Source organism: Poecile atricapillus, chromosome 8 (genome assembly GCF_030490865.1).
Source record: "Poecile atricapillus isolate bPoeAtr1 chromosome 8, bPoeAtr1.hap1, whole genome shotgun sequence".
NCBI classification, from domain to species: domain Eukaryota; kingdom Metazoa; phylum Chordata; class Aves; order Passeriformes; family Paridae; genus Poecile; species Poecile atricapillus.
This window is the reverse complement of record NC_081256.1, coordinates 18,387,962-18,405,155: the sequence shown is the minus strand read 5'-3', so window position 1 is coordinate 18,405,155 and position 17,194 is coordinate 18,387,962. Positions and strand designations below refer to the sequence as shown.

General features: G+C 40.8%; 1 protein-coding gene across 3 annotated transcripts; it reads left to right on the top strand.

Moving 5' to 3' along the window:
* The first annotated feature begins 892 nt into the window (after positions 1–892).
* On the top strand, positions 893–17,191 carry LOC131581366 (cytochrome P450 2J6-like). 3 transcript variants are annotated; one of them, XM_058843516.1, is made up of 10 exons: positions 893–1,010; positions 4,958–5,071; positions 6,454–6,616; positions 8,117–8,266; positions 8,854–9,014; positions 9,731–9,907; positions 10,663–10,804; positions 12,107–12,294; positions 12,683–12,824; positions 14,006–14,402. In XM_058843516.1, exons 1-10 carry the CDS (start codon positions 984–986, stop codon positions 14,182–14,184), a joined length of 1,443 nt encoding a protein of 480 aa, XP_058699499.1. In that variant the 5' UTR covers positions 893–983; the 3' UTR covers positions 14,185–14,402. The 3 variants fall into 3 exon arrangements, with proteins under 3 accessions (XP_058699499.1, XP_058699498.1, XP_058699497.1); XM_058843515.1 differs by lacking the exon at positions 893–1,010 and adding an exon at positions 17,136–17,191 and having other exon boundaries at positions 2,044–5,071; positions 14,006–14,222; XM_058843514.1 differs by lacking the exon at positions 893–1,010 and adding an exon at positions 3,827–3,842 and having other exon boundaries at positions 3,967–5,071.
* The last annotated feature ends 3 nt before the right edge of the window (positions 17,192–17,194 follow it).

The window sequence follows — 17,194 nt, the reverse complement described above, 5'->3', positions numbered from 1 at the left end:
TCTGCAAATCAAGGTAGTCAACTGGAAAAAATACATGTTGTAATCCTGAAATATAAAGGTTTAATGCTATCCATGGGCTTCTTAAGAACTGAATTAAAGTTCAAGAAACTGAGAGTTACAGGTGTGGACACTCATTTCAGTTAGTTTTCTGATGAGCTCATTTTTTTTGGTGTGTATGGGTTAGTAAAAGAAAATGTGGTAAATACAGTCTTGCATGATTCAGTCTTGAGAAATGTGTAGGTGACAATTGGTCTTTTTTTCTGCAGTAGATTGTAATAACTTCAGATTCCAGCAGGAAACACAGGGGCAGTTTCACAGGGTAGCAGTGAAATTTCAGCATTTTCTTGCCTTACCTTCCTGAGCAGCCACCACCAGAATTCTCTGTGCAGTTTCATGCACCACTTCTGCTTCAGTGTGCTGCATTTGCAGATGCTTTTGCAGGAAGTGTGGAAGTGGAGCAGCCATCAGAGGCCAAGGACATGCTTGTGCCTATGTTATCTGGTTTTTTATGTTTTTTTGGGCAGAGAGATAGAAACAGAAGATTTTGATAAGCATAATTTCCAGCAGCATGGTTCAATGAATCTTACAGTTGAAGAGTTAAATCAACAAAAAACTGAGGGAAGCAATTTGAAATTCAATAACTTTTATGGTTTTGTTAGCCAATTCTGGCAGTTCCATATGTATATCAAAAATTGCAGTGTTACTGAGTCATGCTGTTGAGCAGTTATTTATCCACCCATTTTTCACATTTTGATGCTATTTGAGACTTTAAAATGAGTTACCTGATGAAACTATTTAACTAACTTCACTTGCTGCTTGTATGCATGAGAATTTAATTTCTTAATTTGTTTTATTTCTCCCCATTTTATCCAGATGGTCCTGTGTGGTTAAAAGGAAGTGAGTGCTGTTCTATTTGTTATTTGTGCACAGAATCACTTGTTAAGTTTGCAAGTTTTGCAACAGTTAAAGGCTCCTGAAAACTCATGATGCTCTCATGCCCATTAGTGAAGGTATGATTTATACACTTAAAATAATGAGAATTAAGATGAGTTAAGCCATGAAGTTGCCTACTAATAATAGTGATTATGATGCAACTTAAGAAAACAAAAAGAAAGAAAAGGGCTTAATGTGAGAGAAATCTGGGTCAGCTGAATAATTCTGAGCCCACCACGAGCATTAGTCTGAGCCTGACCCTTTGAACACTGTGGGCAGTGTGTTTTCCAGCTGCTAGGTGAGAGCTATGGGCAGACTGAAATACAGCGAGGCAAAGTTATTTTACAAAACATTGGGCTGAAGTTCACAAGGAGAGAAAAAGCAAGGAAGCTGTTTCAATAACCGTGGATTTTAATATTTTCAGTACATGTGTGTAGTAGCTGTTCACATAAATCTTGCTTGATCTCCTCTGACTCTAATACTATTGCAAGAGCTGCATCTCCACTTAGGATGACAGCTATTAAGTTGGATTGTTTTGAGCAGATGAGGAAACCTGCTTTTGTAATGAAGATTGCAGGCCACAGGAGTGGGAAGGTTTGAAGCGAATGATAAATGTGCATATTGGGGGTGGAAAGGACTCCTGGCGCACCTCTGCCCAGAGCGTGTGTCATCTGCTCTGACAGAAAACCAGGGCTCATTTTTTGTCTGTTGCAGGGACAGGCTCAGCACGTACTAGAAAACACTGCTTGGTGCTCTTGCTGCCTGGCCTGGCCTCAAGCTAAACAGCACAGATAAGCGGGTTTTGGGATTTGTTTGTGGGTTTGGTTTTTTTTTTGTTTCTCTTTTTCCACCCCCCCCCAGTGGAGACACTAATTTTGATGTGGATCAACTTAGCTGTCCCTTTCTCCCCTGCACTCCCTCATCTTTCAGGAGCTTCATAATAGGAGCTGTTAACTGGTTGGAGGCATCAGAATTTCTCAGAGGGAACAGTTACACTGACACTCAATGTCCAGCAAGCACTTAGAGAGGGAGAATGTGGCTTACAGCATAGCTGGAATCAACACAAGACTGTGAAATGTGAGCAAAAGAAATTCCCATTCTGTGTTTCTGTTCAGTTCAGGAAAAGAGAGTTTTGCTGACATGAATTATGAATAAAGTAGGTAGGTTTTTGCCTCCTGCTGTCGTCTGTTTTGTTGGGACTTGAAGATTGATGAGCTTTTTAGGTTGCATAGACAAAGTACTGGAATGGGACTTGAAATTTCAGATTCTGTTCCTAGGTTTGTTCATACTTTGTCTGTGACTCTCATGAACTTGTTTTATCACTCTGGGCCTAATCAACCCGATGTTCACTTTTCAAAAGAACTTGAAGTTTGACTAATGAAAGTCAAGCTGTAGATGGCAGGTATGACTGTTTCTGTTCTGTTCTTTCCCTGTATTTTATTCCCACTCCTCTGCTCTAAAACCTTCATTAGAAATGAGGGTTTTCTGAGCTGACTAAACATCTTCCATCTCTGCAAGGGCTCTTATGACAGTATTTGTCAGATAATAATGAGTAAGGCTTTTATGGAGAGGTGCTGTTCACATCTGATGAAGATGTTGGAACCAGGAAAACTGATTTTCACCAAAACAACTTGTTTGCAGAAAGCTTCTCTGTAAATACCTGTCTCTACCTGCTTGATCTCACATTTACTTTATTTGTATTTTAGTCCATAATTCGTGCACTTAAGTCCTGCAATTCACACACATTGGTGGAGTTAATTTAAATTGTCACTCTGCATTACAATGTATTGTAGCATCCATTGCTTTCTCTTCCTGCTAGTAATACACAATCATCTCAGTCATCTCAAAATAAAACCAGTTGGTATATGTAGTCTTATAGAGATTTACCAAGTTTTTGGCATCACTGGCATGCAATGAGAGCAGAATTAGAGAAAGCAAGAGCTCTACCTATTAGGAAGGAAAGTGATCACTGTAAACACTCCTCTTTTTGTTTTCCCGTTGCTTTTGTTGTTGTTTGTTCTGTTTGGTTGGTTAGTTTTGCCTGTTTTGGTGTTGTAATGCAGTGCTATTTAGGTGAAAGCAGTGCAGACCTTGCTGTGGTGCTGGATATCCTCTTGGTGTGGGAGCTACCAAGGCCTGGTGCCCTTTCAGTCTCCCTGGTTTGTGAAGTGCTGTGTAATCTTGGCAGTGTTCTGCAGTCAGCTGCAGAAGAGTTGAACAGAGACAAGAATTTCATAAAGTAACCATAGCACATACCCTTTTCTCACTGAAGTGTCAGGAAGAAGTAATTAATGTTGTACAGACAGTTTTACTTCTGGCATTTCCTAATGTTTGAGTATTTGCAGCCTCAGCATTCTTTTTGACAATTTTCCAGAGCAGTATCTCTTAGCCCAGATGCTGCACTTGGAATGTCAAATGTTGTGGACAGAACAGAAAATTTGAGGTAAGACTTGTTCAGATTAATTTGCCAGGGGCAGAGGTTTAGAGACAGCCTAGGACCAACTCCTCTGTTCCTGCAGGACAGTATGGTTATTGCAAATATATTTGCAATATATTGCAACTGATTCCTGAGCACTGGAAGAAATTTCTGGAATCCAACCCAGATTAATTACTGTGTAAGGAAGGATTTTTTTCTCCAGGGAAGGGTTCTTGCCCTTGCCAAGAGTGGTTGACATATGCTTGAATGCTACCAAAGAACTTGAATGAATAAAATGTGAACAGAGCTTTCAAAACATGCCTGATGTCCTTTCTGCCAGCTGACAAATAACACCAAGGGATTATGCAAGTGGAGTTGCAAGGATGAGTTGAGTGTTTTTGGACAGCAAATCTTGAGACAGAACGACAGCCCACAGGGACATCTCTGCTGTGAGAGGAACAACAGCCTCAGAGCAAGCACAGGGCAAGCAGGGGTGTGGTGGAAACAGCAATTAAGATCTGTAATTGCCGTCTTGTGTTCTTTCTGCAGGGCTATGTGTATTTTTGGGCAAGCAGTCAGCACACATGGAGTTCTTTGTCTTCTGCAATCTTTTGCAGGTGTTTAGATTCATCTTGTCTGATGGAATTAAAGACATTCCTTTGGGGAGCACTGCACAGCCCCTATAAGGTCTGCTGTTCCTCATAATGCAGCTTGGTACCAACATTCCAGACAGCCTATTCCACTAGCTGTACTCTAGAAATCTTCTAAGAACTGCTCCTGTTTGTAGGGATTTGTTTTGTGTTGAGGAGATCTTTGCATGTGCTACTTCAAATGCTGTGAATTAAAAATAAAGCAAAGTGTTACAGGCTCTGGAATTAATTCTGCTGAGCAAGACTCCTGCCACTGAGATAAGGCAGAAACTAATTCATAAAGCCTCATAGGGGACAAGAACTCAGCACCAAAATGGAACTTATTGTGATGTCTGTAACACTTTTTGCCAACAGCACTAGTTATTTTTGATTCTTCGCTGTGCTATTTGCAGTTGATCTGTATTGTTTACTGTGAAAACTCAAATTGCCACACTTCATTGCTCTTGGTTCGCAAGTCCCACTGTTGTACAAGGCTACTGGCTGCTTCCTTTTACCTCTGCCCCAAGAATGCTACAGGATCAGTGTTCCTGTCCTCACCTGACAGCTGCAACTTTGTACCTGAGTTCTTGGCATCCACTTAGTCAGTTATTTTGAGTGACACCTTCCATAAAACTGATTGCTCAAAGGGATGTTTCTGGCTGAGGTTCGCACCTTCTCTGATCCAGCCTCTGCTGGATCTTAAAATAATGGCTTCATTAGCATATTGCAGCATGGTGATGTATTAAATAACACTCAAGAATGGAAATAATCCTCATTTTCTTGGATCAGGGACAGTGGTAGGAAAGAAGGGAAGTGAAAATTCAGAAATCTTCAATGTGACAGGGAAGAGTTAAGAAGAACAATACAGAGTCATTTCAACTGACAGATTTGTAGCAGTTTTATAATACAAGTTTGGAAGTGTGCAATGATGATAAGTGTAATTCTCATATCTCTGGTTTTGTTTCTTCTGAGTGCACAGTTCCTGAATCTGCAATGGAAGAGTCGTGGATTTCCTCCTGGACCAACCCCATTTCCCATTATTGGAAGCGTCTGGTGGATAAACTTTAGAGCAGATCATGGGAGCCTGAAAAAGGTATGTATTTGCAGATGAACTTAAGAACTTAAGTTCCTGTATTTGCAGGTGAACTTAAGAACTATTGAGGCAAAACCTATAAAAATGGTGATGGTTATTGATAGGCTGATGTGGTAACAGGGAGAACCCTGAGAGAAGGTGAATTGTGGAAGTGAAGTGCCTGAACAAGTTAAGGTAAAAACCTGCAGACAGTCTAATTCATATGAAAGCTGATATGTGTACAATTTAAACAGAATTGAACATAGTAATTTTGCCTCAGAAAAGACTTATATATTTAAGGGAATCTTTGGCCTTGAAAGAAAAACGTGATTCTCATATTTTCTATCACTGGCCTATATTGAAAAAAAAAATTAAAACTAGGTGTCTTGAATTCAGAAGCTGTGAAAAGCACACCAGGACATCATCTTCTGTCATGGAATGGAAACAAGATTGTATCCCATATGCAGCCAAATCCTTTGATCCATTGTTTCTCTGGGGTCCAGTCTGGAATGTGCTCTCTGCAGATAAATTAAAGATGTAAATGATGGTGAAAGGAAAGAACTGATGAGAAGAATTAGGTACATGATAAGCCTGTTAATACAGATTCTTTCTGTTTTCAACATCCTCCACTGAGCCACAAGATGTCACAAAAGAACCCAATGTGTTACTGTATTTTTCAGATTGCTTCCTTTCCTTATGTGCTAAGTGCAGCTTGCAGGTCAGTGGGTAACTGGCTGCAGCTGAAGGGAGCTTAAAAGACCGTGATGCTAAAATTTGCTGATGGGTACGTGTTAATCACTGTGAGAGGACAGACCTGTACTGGTTCTTGGTCTAGCATCATAGATTTTGTCCTTGCAGAATATCCACAACACTGTCTGAGATGGGCACCCAGAGATGGGATCTATGCTTAAATGCCTCAGTTGAAAGTGTTTCAGTATAAGACAGGAAGAAACATGCCATTGAAACATGAAATCTGTAGTAATAGAAGGGGAGTTACACCTGGAATTCATAATTTCAAGGAATTCTGGTTGTTGTCTGAGGGAATGAAATATGGAGTTGAAAAATGTAACCAAGAATGGGCAGGTGAAATTTCACAGGAAACCTTGCATAGATCCATAAAGACTCAGGGGCATTTACCCTATTGTTGGTATTGCAAGGTATCCAAGGCCAAGTTCTAGAAAGGGACCATTTATTCTTGCTCACATTTCTGTGGGTGCTGTGTTCCCAGAGAGAGCCCAGACCCTTCCTGTGGAAAGCATCCCCACCACAAAACTCAGCCACTGTCCCTTTTCATCTCAAGAACCCCTGAGTAGCGTGTGCTAGAGGAGAGCAGCCCATCATGTGTGCACATTTGTTGATGTTTATCCCATGGGTATTTTTTTTGGCACTAATCTTACCTGCAGCTGGCAAAAACCTATGGCAACATCTGCACCCTGTGGATGGGTCACAGACCTATTGTGGTGCTCTATGGGTTCCAAGCTGTGAAGAACGGTCTCACCAACAACTCGGAGGATGTTTCAGGGCGACTCCAGACCTACATTTTCAACAAAATGGCAGAAGGAAAGGGTAAGATGTTCATGTCAGTGGAAGGACTTCATCCTTGACTTTGTTTCTTTTTGTGTTTTTCTTACTGAAAACCTCTTAGTTCCCAACTGACTTCTTCTGTCTGCTCAAGGTGAATTATATAATTCTGAAGCATCATCCTAAGTGGTCTCCAAATCCCACTGTCACCCATGTATTTCAGAATCTTACCAGAGCAGCATGGTCTTGTTTGTCCATTCTTAGTGTTGTCTGAGTGTCCTGATTTGAAATAATCCTGAGTCTGTGGCCTCCTCTGCAAGCTGAGACTAAAGTAAATCTTTATGCTCCCAGTAGTTTGTTTACAACAAAGGCTGAGGTAAGGAAATCATATACACAACTCTGATCTTGTTCTGAAGTACAAAGTCACATGAAGGTCAGTGGAGCTTTAAATTTGTTAGCCCGTGTTCAAAGCATTGTATTGTGCTATCACAAACACTGCTGAATCACAGTGGATGGAGAATTACAAGTGATGTGTTTAAAACAGAAATAATTGAACTTGTTTCCATCAGCATCTTATTCAGAGAATGTACAGCAGATGCCTTTACCCTCCATCAGGATTTATTTCATGTGAAATACAGTCTGGAAAGCTTTAATTTGTAATACTAGCTAATGTAATTAGAGAAAAAACACTTTAAGATATAGAGATTAAGTCTGTGGCCATTTCATCCTTCATTTGGAAGGATCTTGTATTGCCACTTTTTATCTGGGTGCTGTGGAGAAAAGTAGCTGAGTTGTGACAAGTACCCTAAAATTTGTAATTTGTAGCAGGGATGGCTTTAACAAACAGCTGCAGCTCAGATGCAAGTTTCTGATTCTGCCACACAAATACCACCTGCCTGTCCCTTGTTCCCAGGACAGCAGAAGGAATAGGGGAGAGCTATCCCAGTCTGTAGTGAAGCAGCTGTCTTGGGGAGCAAGCTGCCTTTCCCAGGGGAAGTGCAGGCTAGACTGGTGGAAGGAATTTCCCCACCAAGCAAATTAAATAGTTCATGCTGGGTGGTCTCTGATAGAACAGACTCACAGCAGAGTAGCCTGGGATTCCTTTCTGTCCCACAGGAACTCTTGATCCTAAGAAGCTGTTTGCAGATTGGCTAAAGCCTACTTTTCCTTCTCATTTTGGCTGGGTGGTTCTTGCCCTGGCTTCATTGTCCTTCCAGAAGGGACCTTTCCAAGATGAGAACTTGATATTTGGTGTAAAGATCCTGGTTGAACAGGATCCCTCAAAGACCAGAGACAGATGCTTCAGAAATAATAGAATTAAGTTTGGAAGACAGGTGTGTGAGTCCAGAGATCCAAGTGGGTTTTTTGCAGGGATGGGAATATCTTAACTAAGGTGTTTTCTCTGCCTCTAACAACATTCAATTCAAAGAACACTGTCCTGAGGTTCCTTCTCTCGGAGTGATGAAAAGATGGCACTTACTGTGTTTATCATTTACAGTTGTATGAACTTTAATATGACATAAAATTCGCTCTTGGTGGCTAAAGGTATCTTGGTCTCAAATGGTCTCATCTGGAAACAACAGAGGCATTTTGGAATTGGAACTCTCCGAAAGCTGGGAATGGGGAATAAAGGAATGGAGCGTGGGATACAAACAGAGGCTCGTTTCCTGGTCGAATTCTTCAGAGACAGAGAGGGTATGACATTGACACAGTGCTTGGGGGCAGACACAACATAGACTCCTCGACTCTAAGTGTAAACACCACTTTTGTTACAGAATAGAATGGGTTTGGAGCACACCTTAGATCTGCAGATTTAGGATAAGGTGCTAAAGAACTGCAGACCCCACATTCTGCAGGGTTTGCTAACAAAAAAAGAGAAATGAAAGAAATCCCTGAACCCAAAATACAAAGTTTCTTTGCTTATTTATTTTTTTGAGAAAAAACCCCTCGGAACCCTTGAGATTATTGTACAGCTGGACCTCAGCAGTCTGTATTTTGGGAGCAACACCAAGATTGAGATTAAAAAAGAAAAAAGAAAGCAAAAAGGAAAGCAAATTAAAAAAAAAACAAGGCCAGGAGTTAAAGATTTGAAGCTTTCATGTCTTCATTTTTGAGTGGTGTTTATCTTTTGTTCCATTTCCTAGTGAATTTTGGTTGTTTCTGAGTAACAGTATAAATATCATAGGGGACATCTGTTATAAAGTGTCACTATAATCTTGTTCCCAAATAGCAAAGGAGGAGAAGGAATTGCTTTGGAGATTAATGTTTTTCTCTGTCTGCAGGAGAAGCTGTTGACCCTTCCTTCCCCATTGTCCACGCTGTCTCCAATGTGATTTGTGCTGTGGTTTTTGGACATCGTTTCTCCCTAGAAGATAAAACCTTCCACCAGCTGATTGAAGCCTTCAATCATATAGTGGCTTTTGGGAACAGCCACATTTATTATGTGAGAATATCACTTATGAGATTATATATTGCTTATTAGAATAATTCTAATATGCAACTTATTTGATTATTGAGCTCATTATTTATTGAAATATAATTATATCAGTATGTATATTATTAAAGTATTGTATTATTGAATGCTGATAAATAGTCTGACTGTGAATATGAACTGGACCCCCCACTGCTTTGGGTTTGATATGATTCAATTATGAATATTGTATTAATAATCTTTATTAGAATGTCTTAACAAAGGTAATGTGCTTGGGATAATGAACTTTCCTGTAATGGAAATATGAGTATTGCTAAGGTGAAAAGATGATACTCTGTGTGAGAATGAAAGATTTTTTTTTTTTTTTTTTTGATGCTAAGGTGATAGACATAAAAGTTTATTAACATCAGACTTATTAATATTGATGCGTGTTACATCTATCTGCAAAAGTAAATTATTTTGTTGGTGAATTAATAGGGAAAATACAGATGGAGTTCTGCAGTAAGGATGGGAAAAAATCCAGGGTGGAAACTGTGCTGTCCCTAATTTGTGGTTTTAATGTGCTTTTATGTATTCAACATGTACTGAACATTTCTTTTTGATGCCACAGGACTTTCCCCAGAGAAACTAATTCAGTAATTTAACACCAAAACTGTCCACTACATCTCTATTGCAAGGCTTCTCTTCAGTGTCACTAACTTCCTCTGTGCTGAATTCCTGCTCCCCAGATGTGTGAAGTGTTCCCGTGGTTTGCAGAGCACCTCCCAGGACCTCAAAATAAAGCAAGATTTTCCCGGGATTTTGTTCATTCCTTTGTAAGGCAGGAAATCAAAAGCCACAGGGAAAAAGGCAGAATAGATGAACCAGAAGATTTCATTGACTTTTACCTGAAGCAAATAGAGAAAGTGAGTAATCAATGCTGTACATGACACAGATCCAACCATAACGGGTTCCCTGCCCCTTCCCTGCTGTTTTCTGTCCACAACAACATTACTGCAGAACTCGACAAGTACAGCTTGAAAACTCTGCTTGTCAAACTCAAAATATGAACTTTGAATAGTTAGTTCAATAACTGGTTCTGGAAGTACACGTTATTTACTTTGGTTTGTTATCATATTGTGGAATCCTTAGTGTGGGCTGGGCAGTAGGGAGGACCTTGAAAAGGTGCAGGTATTTAGATGGCTGCCTAATTCTGATTCATTTTTGCCTTGTTGTATTACTTTTGTGCAGAGTAGCACTGTATGAGTATCATGGCAATCTTAAAATGTTGCCAGTCTCTGCTCTGAAAAAAAGCATAAATCTTTAAAAGGATAACATATATTAGATAGATTGCTGAAATCAGCAAATGTGCTGAGAGTGGCATGGGTGGCATAAAACTACCTTGAAATGTGTTTTTCTGCTGTGGAACAGAAGTCAATATGCCACTTTATAAGGCAGCATAACAGGACTTATACACCTGACACATTCAACTGCACCTGTAATTTAACAATATCAGTGTACTCATTTGAGTAAAGTCTTTGCCTGTATTTGTGTTCTGCTCAAGAATTTATATTTTCTCTGTCCTATAGAAATCTTGTTCCCCTAGATACAGTGATCACTGTCTATCTTAGTGCTGTTACACAGCTATACCCCATTTTACCTTTCTCATTGACACTTGTAGACTAAAAATGTCCCCAATTCTACATTTGATGAAGACAACATGGTGCAGTCTGTTTTTGACCTTTTCCTGGGTGGCTCAGAGACCACAGCCACCACTCTGCGCTGGGCTCTGCTCTATATGTTGGTTTATCCTGACATCCAAGGTGAGCTGTACACACAAACATGGATATGATTCAAGTAGAGAAATTTTCTGTTATACTTCTTTTTTTTTTTTCTTTTTTTGTTTTTTGGGGTTTTTTTTTTGGCTAAAATCAAGGGTTTAAGAACAAGCTTTCTTTTTTAAAAGAGAATTCCTGAACTTTGCTTTTTTAATAAGCCAACGTAGTAAAAAAATTCAGACAGTTTTTAAAATAATTTCAGGGATATTCAGGTTCTGATATTGTATTGAGTCTTGTTGATTTTTGTCAGACTTTCAGCACTGTAAGCATATATTGGGAGATACAGGCTGAAAACACACAAGGTGAAATAAGAGTTTGGGTTAGGAAAGAGTGATGCTTTTCTGGTATCCAGAGTGTGTAATAAGGTTGTATTATTTGAGTTCATTAACTGAGACATCAATTGAATTTCTGTAAAATATATATATTTATTCTAATATATGGGAATGTTAAACAGAGAAGGAAGAAAATAATAGGAAGACAAAAAGATGATCCAGAAATTCTAGACAGGAGTATAGTTCCATACTAGTTTCAAAATTTTTGGATGATTTGGTAGAGGGTTTTCAGAGGTGATGAATTATTAAACCATGTTCTTGACTCTCAGGCTGAGGGCTAGAAATTCTTTTCATGCTTGTGGTGCTAGAATGCTAGAAGAACAGAGCCCTGTGCACACACATGAATTTCAAATTCTGATAAATTATAAAGAAAAAAATGCCTCTTAGCTTACTAGCCCAAGTTTTAAGTATGAAATCTGACCCCAAACCATCTGAGACTGTATAAGGTGTGTTAGTTACTGAAGCTTAGATATCAGTCCAAAGAGATTAACCCTTGGTGATGCTTTAGTAATATGATCCTGTTTCAGTTCTCAGTATTACGCATGTATCAGCTTGATGGGATGGCTTGCTTGCCCTCATTAGTGTGCTGTGAGTCTGTAATTAACCTGGAGTAAAATCAACAACTTGATTTGATCAACAGAATTGACCTCTTAATAAGAAGGTCTTGTTATAGTTAGAGTTTTCTACCCCTCCTTTTAATATAATGCTCCATAAATCTGCTGAGCCTGTGGAAAGAGGGTCTGAACACAGAACCTATAAACTGGGAAACAGAGTGTAGTAAAATCATAATTAGCTGGTTGTATAAATGCATTTATACTTTAGGATATGGTAAGTATAAACTCTTTATATATTGTAAATTTTTCAATCACTACTATACTCTAAAAAGGAGATGAAAACTCTGTTTCGCACCAAACAGCATTCCTGTATTTATAATGGGTATTTAAATTTTTTTTAGACAAAGTCCAGAAAGAGCTGGATGCTGTTCTGAGTCCCTCCCATCTCATCTGCTACGAGGATAGGAAGAAGCTGCCGTACACAAATGCTGTGATTCATGAGATCCTCCGCTTCAGCAGCATTGTTTTAATCACAATTCCTAGAGAAGCTGTGAAGGATACCACAGTTTTGGGGTATCACATTCCAAAGGTACAGATATCCCTTCTATTCCAATGGGATCTTTGGCCACGAGTAAAGGTTTACCATTAAACCCTTTCTCCTCCAGCTCAGGACAGGAAGATCATTTCACTAGATTTAGGATAAGGTTCTAAAGAACTGCAGACCACATATTCTATGGCATTTGCTAACAGACTGGAAAAAGAGACATGAAGGAATACAGCAGGGAAATTCCTGACCCCTAAATACTGAAGTTTCTTTCCTTATTTATTTTTTGAACAAAACCCCCCCTCAGAACACTTAAGATTGTTTTTCCCCTAACTATGTAATCTTTAATTTCTGCTGCCTTTCCATGTGCAGAATTATAGCTGGAATCTCTGTTGGCACAGGCAGAACTGTGCCAAGCGCATCTTCCTTTCAGGGCACTCTAATTATGGCCAACGTAGACTCTGCTCTTTTTGACCCTGCCTATTGGGAGACGCCTCACCAGTTCAACCCTGACCATTTCTTGGACAAGGATGGAAATTTTGTGACACGAGAGGCCTTCTTGGCCTTCTCAGCAGGTGAGTGCACTAAAAACTGAGCCCAGTTATGTAGATTAGATGAAGCTGTGTTATTTTCATTGTGAAGGCCAAAGGGGAGTGTTACCCCAAAATGCAGGAACACATGGTTTTCCCAGCCCAGAAAAATGTTTGTCTGCAAGTATAAGTTGTTTGGCAATTGTATAAACACTGTATCTTAGATTTTTATGAAAATGCAGAGAAGATAAAATGAGTAAGGTCCCAGAATTCCCAATCACTTAGTAACTTGAATCTTTACACTGCTACCCTTGGTCCTCCTCTGTATATGCCAGGTTATGCCATTACAGTGGATATTCTGTGCCAGGCTGCTGTGCTGGAGCTGATTTATTTTGTATAAATAATTCAATATTCATCAGTGCAGAGAGATGAATGGGAGATCCAGAAGCTGGATCAAATACGTCCAGAAATCTATGTCTTTCCTGTGGAGCTTCTGGAATCAATCTTTCACCAGTGTGTGAATTTATAGAAGCTTAAACAAACAAAAGGTCTGGGGGATCATGCCAGGAGGGAATAGCCTGATTGTCAGAGCTGTCAGTTGAGATGTGAAAATGTCAGGCTCAGGTTTCTGGTCTAAATTGGGCAGAAGAGGAATTGGTTTCTCACATCCAAATTGAATAACCTGACCACTGCATTTCAGAGTTTGTCACTGTCTGTCTATGGGAATTATATCCTGGACAGAGTTAATTGATAAATTGGGAAGAGATTTTTCTTTAACATGTTCTTTTCACTGAAACCATTATGTAGGAAAATGTTTCATCAGGTGTAGAATGTCATCTGTCTTCTGATTTTTCACTGTTATTAGGGAAGATAAGTCAGTGCTAAGTGGAAAATGTGAGGGAACCTAAAGATGCCTTCTTGTTGTTTTTATTTGGAATCAAAAGACTGAAATCTCTTTCATAAAATTAAAGAGTCCTGTAGATTAGAAAGCAAGAATGAAACTTCTGAGAAGCATCTCTGGTATCTTTTCTATAACGTGGGCAGATACTGCTAAGATGAACTGCAGATATCTTAGTTGTGTGCCCAGTTCAGTCTGAGAGGAAATTGTCAAATTCAGCAAAGGTCTTCGTTCCTTGCTGAGCAACGCTCCTGTGAAAAGCTGGGAAGCAGGCGCTGGTTGCAGACCTTGGTGGGGACTGACTTCTCTTTCCATTCACCCCTTGCAGGTCACCGTGTTTGTCTGGGAGAGACAATGGCCAAGATGGAACTTTTCATCATATTTTGCAGCCTGCTGCAGAAATTCAAGTTCACTGTACCAGAAGGAGTTAAGGAAGTCAACACAGACATTATCTTTGGGAGCACCATGAAACCCCATCCATACAAGCTCTGTGCAGTTCTGCGTTAGGTTGCTCAGCATTAGAGATTTAAGAGGCGCAGACACAGGTTTGGTAGTGTGCTGGTATTTGTGCAGCTTTAGGGTTCTCATTTTTAGCTCAAATGCAGTGCAAATCTCTCCTTGTTGTGTTACATGTCTTAGAAGCCAGTCCTGAAAAACACTCTGGTTTCCTGTGTCTGGAAAGCGTCTGTACCATTTTTTTCTGCTGTGTTACAAATGAAATAAATGTTGACAATTATTGCTCTGTCTAGTCTTACTAGAAACTCGGCAGAATCTTACTGGAGGGAGCAGGAACACCAGAGCCAGATTCCAAGGAGTCTTCCCATACATTCTCAAATCCAGAATGGTGTGTGGGAATGCTGTTCCCTGAGGTGGTGGCTCTGGGCATTGCCAGAGCTCCCAGCTATGGTTGCATGGGAACACAAAGCTGTGGAGGGGCATCTCAGCTTGCTGGGAGCAGATTTGTCTATTTAGCCAAGAACCACTGGTCGATGATCGCTTGAGACTGGAAGTAACAGAGAGACAACAGTGTAACCCTTCATTTGGCTTTGAGGCTCCTGATTCAGGCCAAAAGCAAAGGCAAACCCCTCCTATTGCCTGCTGGAAAATGCAGAGGGAAGCCCCACTGCTGGTGAAATGCAGTGGGTAGAATCAGATAAGGACCAGTGGGCTGGCCTGGAAATTCTTTTAATTTTTTATTTTTTGACATATGTTCTTGTGGTGCATTTGAGAGCCAAATCTATGAAGGTGGGAGTCCTCTCACACACCAGGGTTTGTAAGAATGATGATGTATAGCAGATTAGGTTCGCCATGTCTCCTCACTGGTGCCCAAAAGCACAGTTCAGGGGGCAGCTTGCAGTCTTTGCAGTCTTGTGCAGCAAATCTTGGTGCCTGCAAAAGAGGGGCAGAGCAGGAGACATTGACGTGGCGTTCCCCAAAAACTGTGGGAGAATCAAAGCTCTTGAGAATTTTCTGTGAGCAGAGGGGCATCTGCACACAAGCAGCCTTCTGAGAGCTGAGCTGAGCCTGCTGAGTGCAAACCCACACTGAGGGAGGAGCTGTGCAAGGTGCAGCTGGCAGAAGCAGGGTCCAAGCAGGGCTAGTGGACAGCAAGTGCCAGAAGCCACTCTTGCTGTGAGACTGGCCTCATTAACCACCCTGTAAAGTTTAAACCCAAGGTCAGAGTGCAGGTTACTGTTGCTTTACCTGTTTCCTTCCTTGAAAAAAAGACTTGGCAGTTGTTATTGGAAGTATTCTTCAAGGACTAGTTGGAATTACTCTGTTTATCCATAGTATCATGGGCTGAAAGGAAGGGGGAGAAGAGAATGGGCCCGCAGCTCTCCTGCCAGGAGTGAAGGGAGGAGGATTCACTTGTTAGAGAAATACCTTTCTGTTCTTCTGAGCTCTCAGAACCCCCAGTTCCTCAGGCATTAAGTTCTCTTCACTGAAGCTATGGCAAATACAGCTTACAAAACCTTATCAGGCTTCTCTCTTCCCAACCTTCCAGCACCATCTTTTATGAGGAGAAAAGCAATTTGTATTCTCTTTGACATCTCTCCCAAAGACTTGGCAAAGCTGTTTGACAGCTGCCTTCCTACGTGCTACGTGCAGGCAGTTCATGTCTAGGTTGAGAGGTGCAATCACTAGAACGTGGCTAATCTGTGTGGAAAAGTCAGAGTGAGCCTGGAGAGCCAGGGGAGATACAGATCAGCCAGCCAGGACTGTGCAGGGACCTGATGGGGCTGTAAGTGAGCAGGGCAAACAAGCCTTGGGGCTGTGAGTCTCCTCCTATGAACACTTTGGAAAATACTAAACTCAGAGCTGGGAGCAGTTTGAGATACAGAAAATGCAACACCAATGAAAGAACTTGAAGTCCCTAAAGTGATCTTGAAAGTCAGTAATTCAGTTCTTGAGGTTGATCCCAGTTCAATCAGTGGGCCAGCAAGATGGGTAAATGTTATTTCTCTGCCCTGGTTCTGGGGTACACCAATGTCCTTCACACCTCACAACTCTTATTTCTAGCTGTGCCAGCTCTGCAAGGTTGGTACATGAGCAGAAAGGCCATCTAGGCGGCTTCCTAGAGTGCCACTTGCTGCTGTCAAAGTCAGATGAGCTGAGTCTAAGCTAATGCTGTTCCTGTACAAGTGACAAATCTGTGCTGATCATGTTCAAATGCTGCCCTTTGCAGAGCTGGAGTTGCTTAGTTGTATGAGAGCACTTGTGAAAGAAGCTTCAGAGGTAGCTGTATGTCATCTTTGTTCCTGCTGCAGGCAATCCAGGGGGATTAGCCAGAGGCAAGCAAGCAGAGGGGTGAAGAAATTTTGCTTTCTGCTTGGTCAAGGAGACTGTGCAGCCCCACTTCCCTGTGCAGCTGAGCAGGGAGTGGGAGGACATTTGGGTGTTAGATCATTATTACCATCAAACTCCTGTTACCCAATGATCAGTTGGCATCTTTTATGGTCTGTGTGCCCTAGGCACAAAATTAAAAGGTAGAGTCATCCCCCAAACATCTTCCAATATAAACTGTGAGGAAAACTATTACAGGAATAGCAGAGAACATCAGAATCAACAGTATTGGGGTGAGTTAAGCAGCAGAGCATGTGGTTGGTGCATATGATGGCTGAACTTCTCAGTAACCGCACTGCCCTTGGATGTGCAACCAACCCTCAGGAAATTTATTTTTATTTCTCATTCTTGCAAGAGGTTTTTATGAAACCAGGGCCGTAGGCAGAGATTTTTGTCACAGCAGGAGTCATGGCACGAAGAGGTGTATAATTAACCTACATTTTGTGTCCCTTGCAGAGGTAATGATTGAGAGATGTGTAACTGTAATATAATGGAATGATGTCATATATACTTAAAAATAAGAACACTTAATTCTCTGGGATGGGGAAGTAAAAGTTATAAAGAGGGGAAAGACAGAGAGTCACAGGAGCATCAAGTGTTTTTTCTCTTTTCAGGGAGGTAGCCCAAAAGCAAGATAAACTGGATCTCTCCTCTGTCTACACAGCAGTTGTAG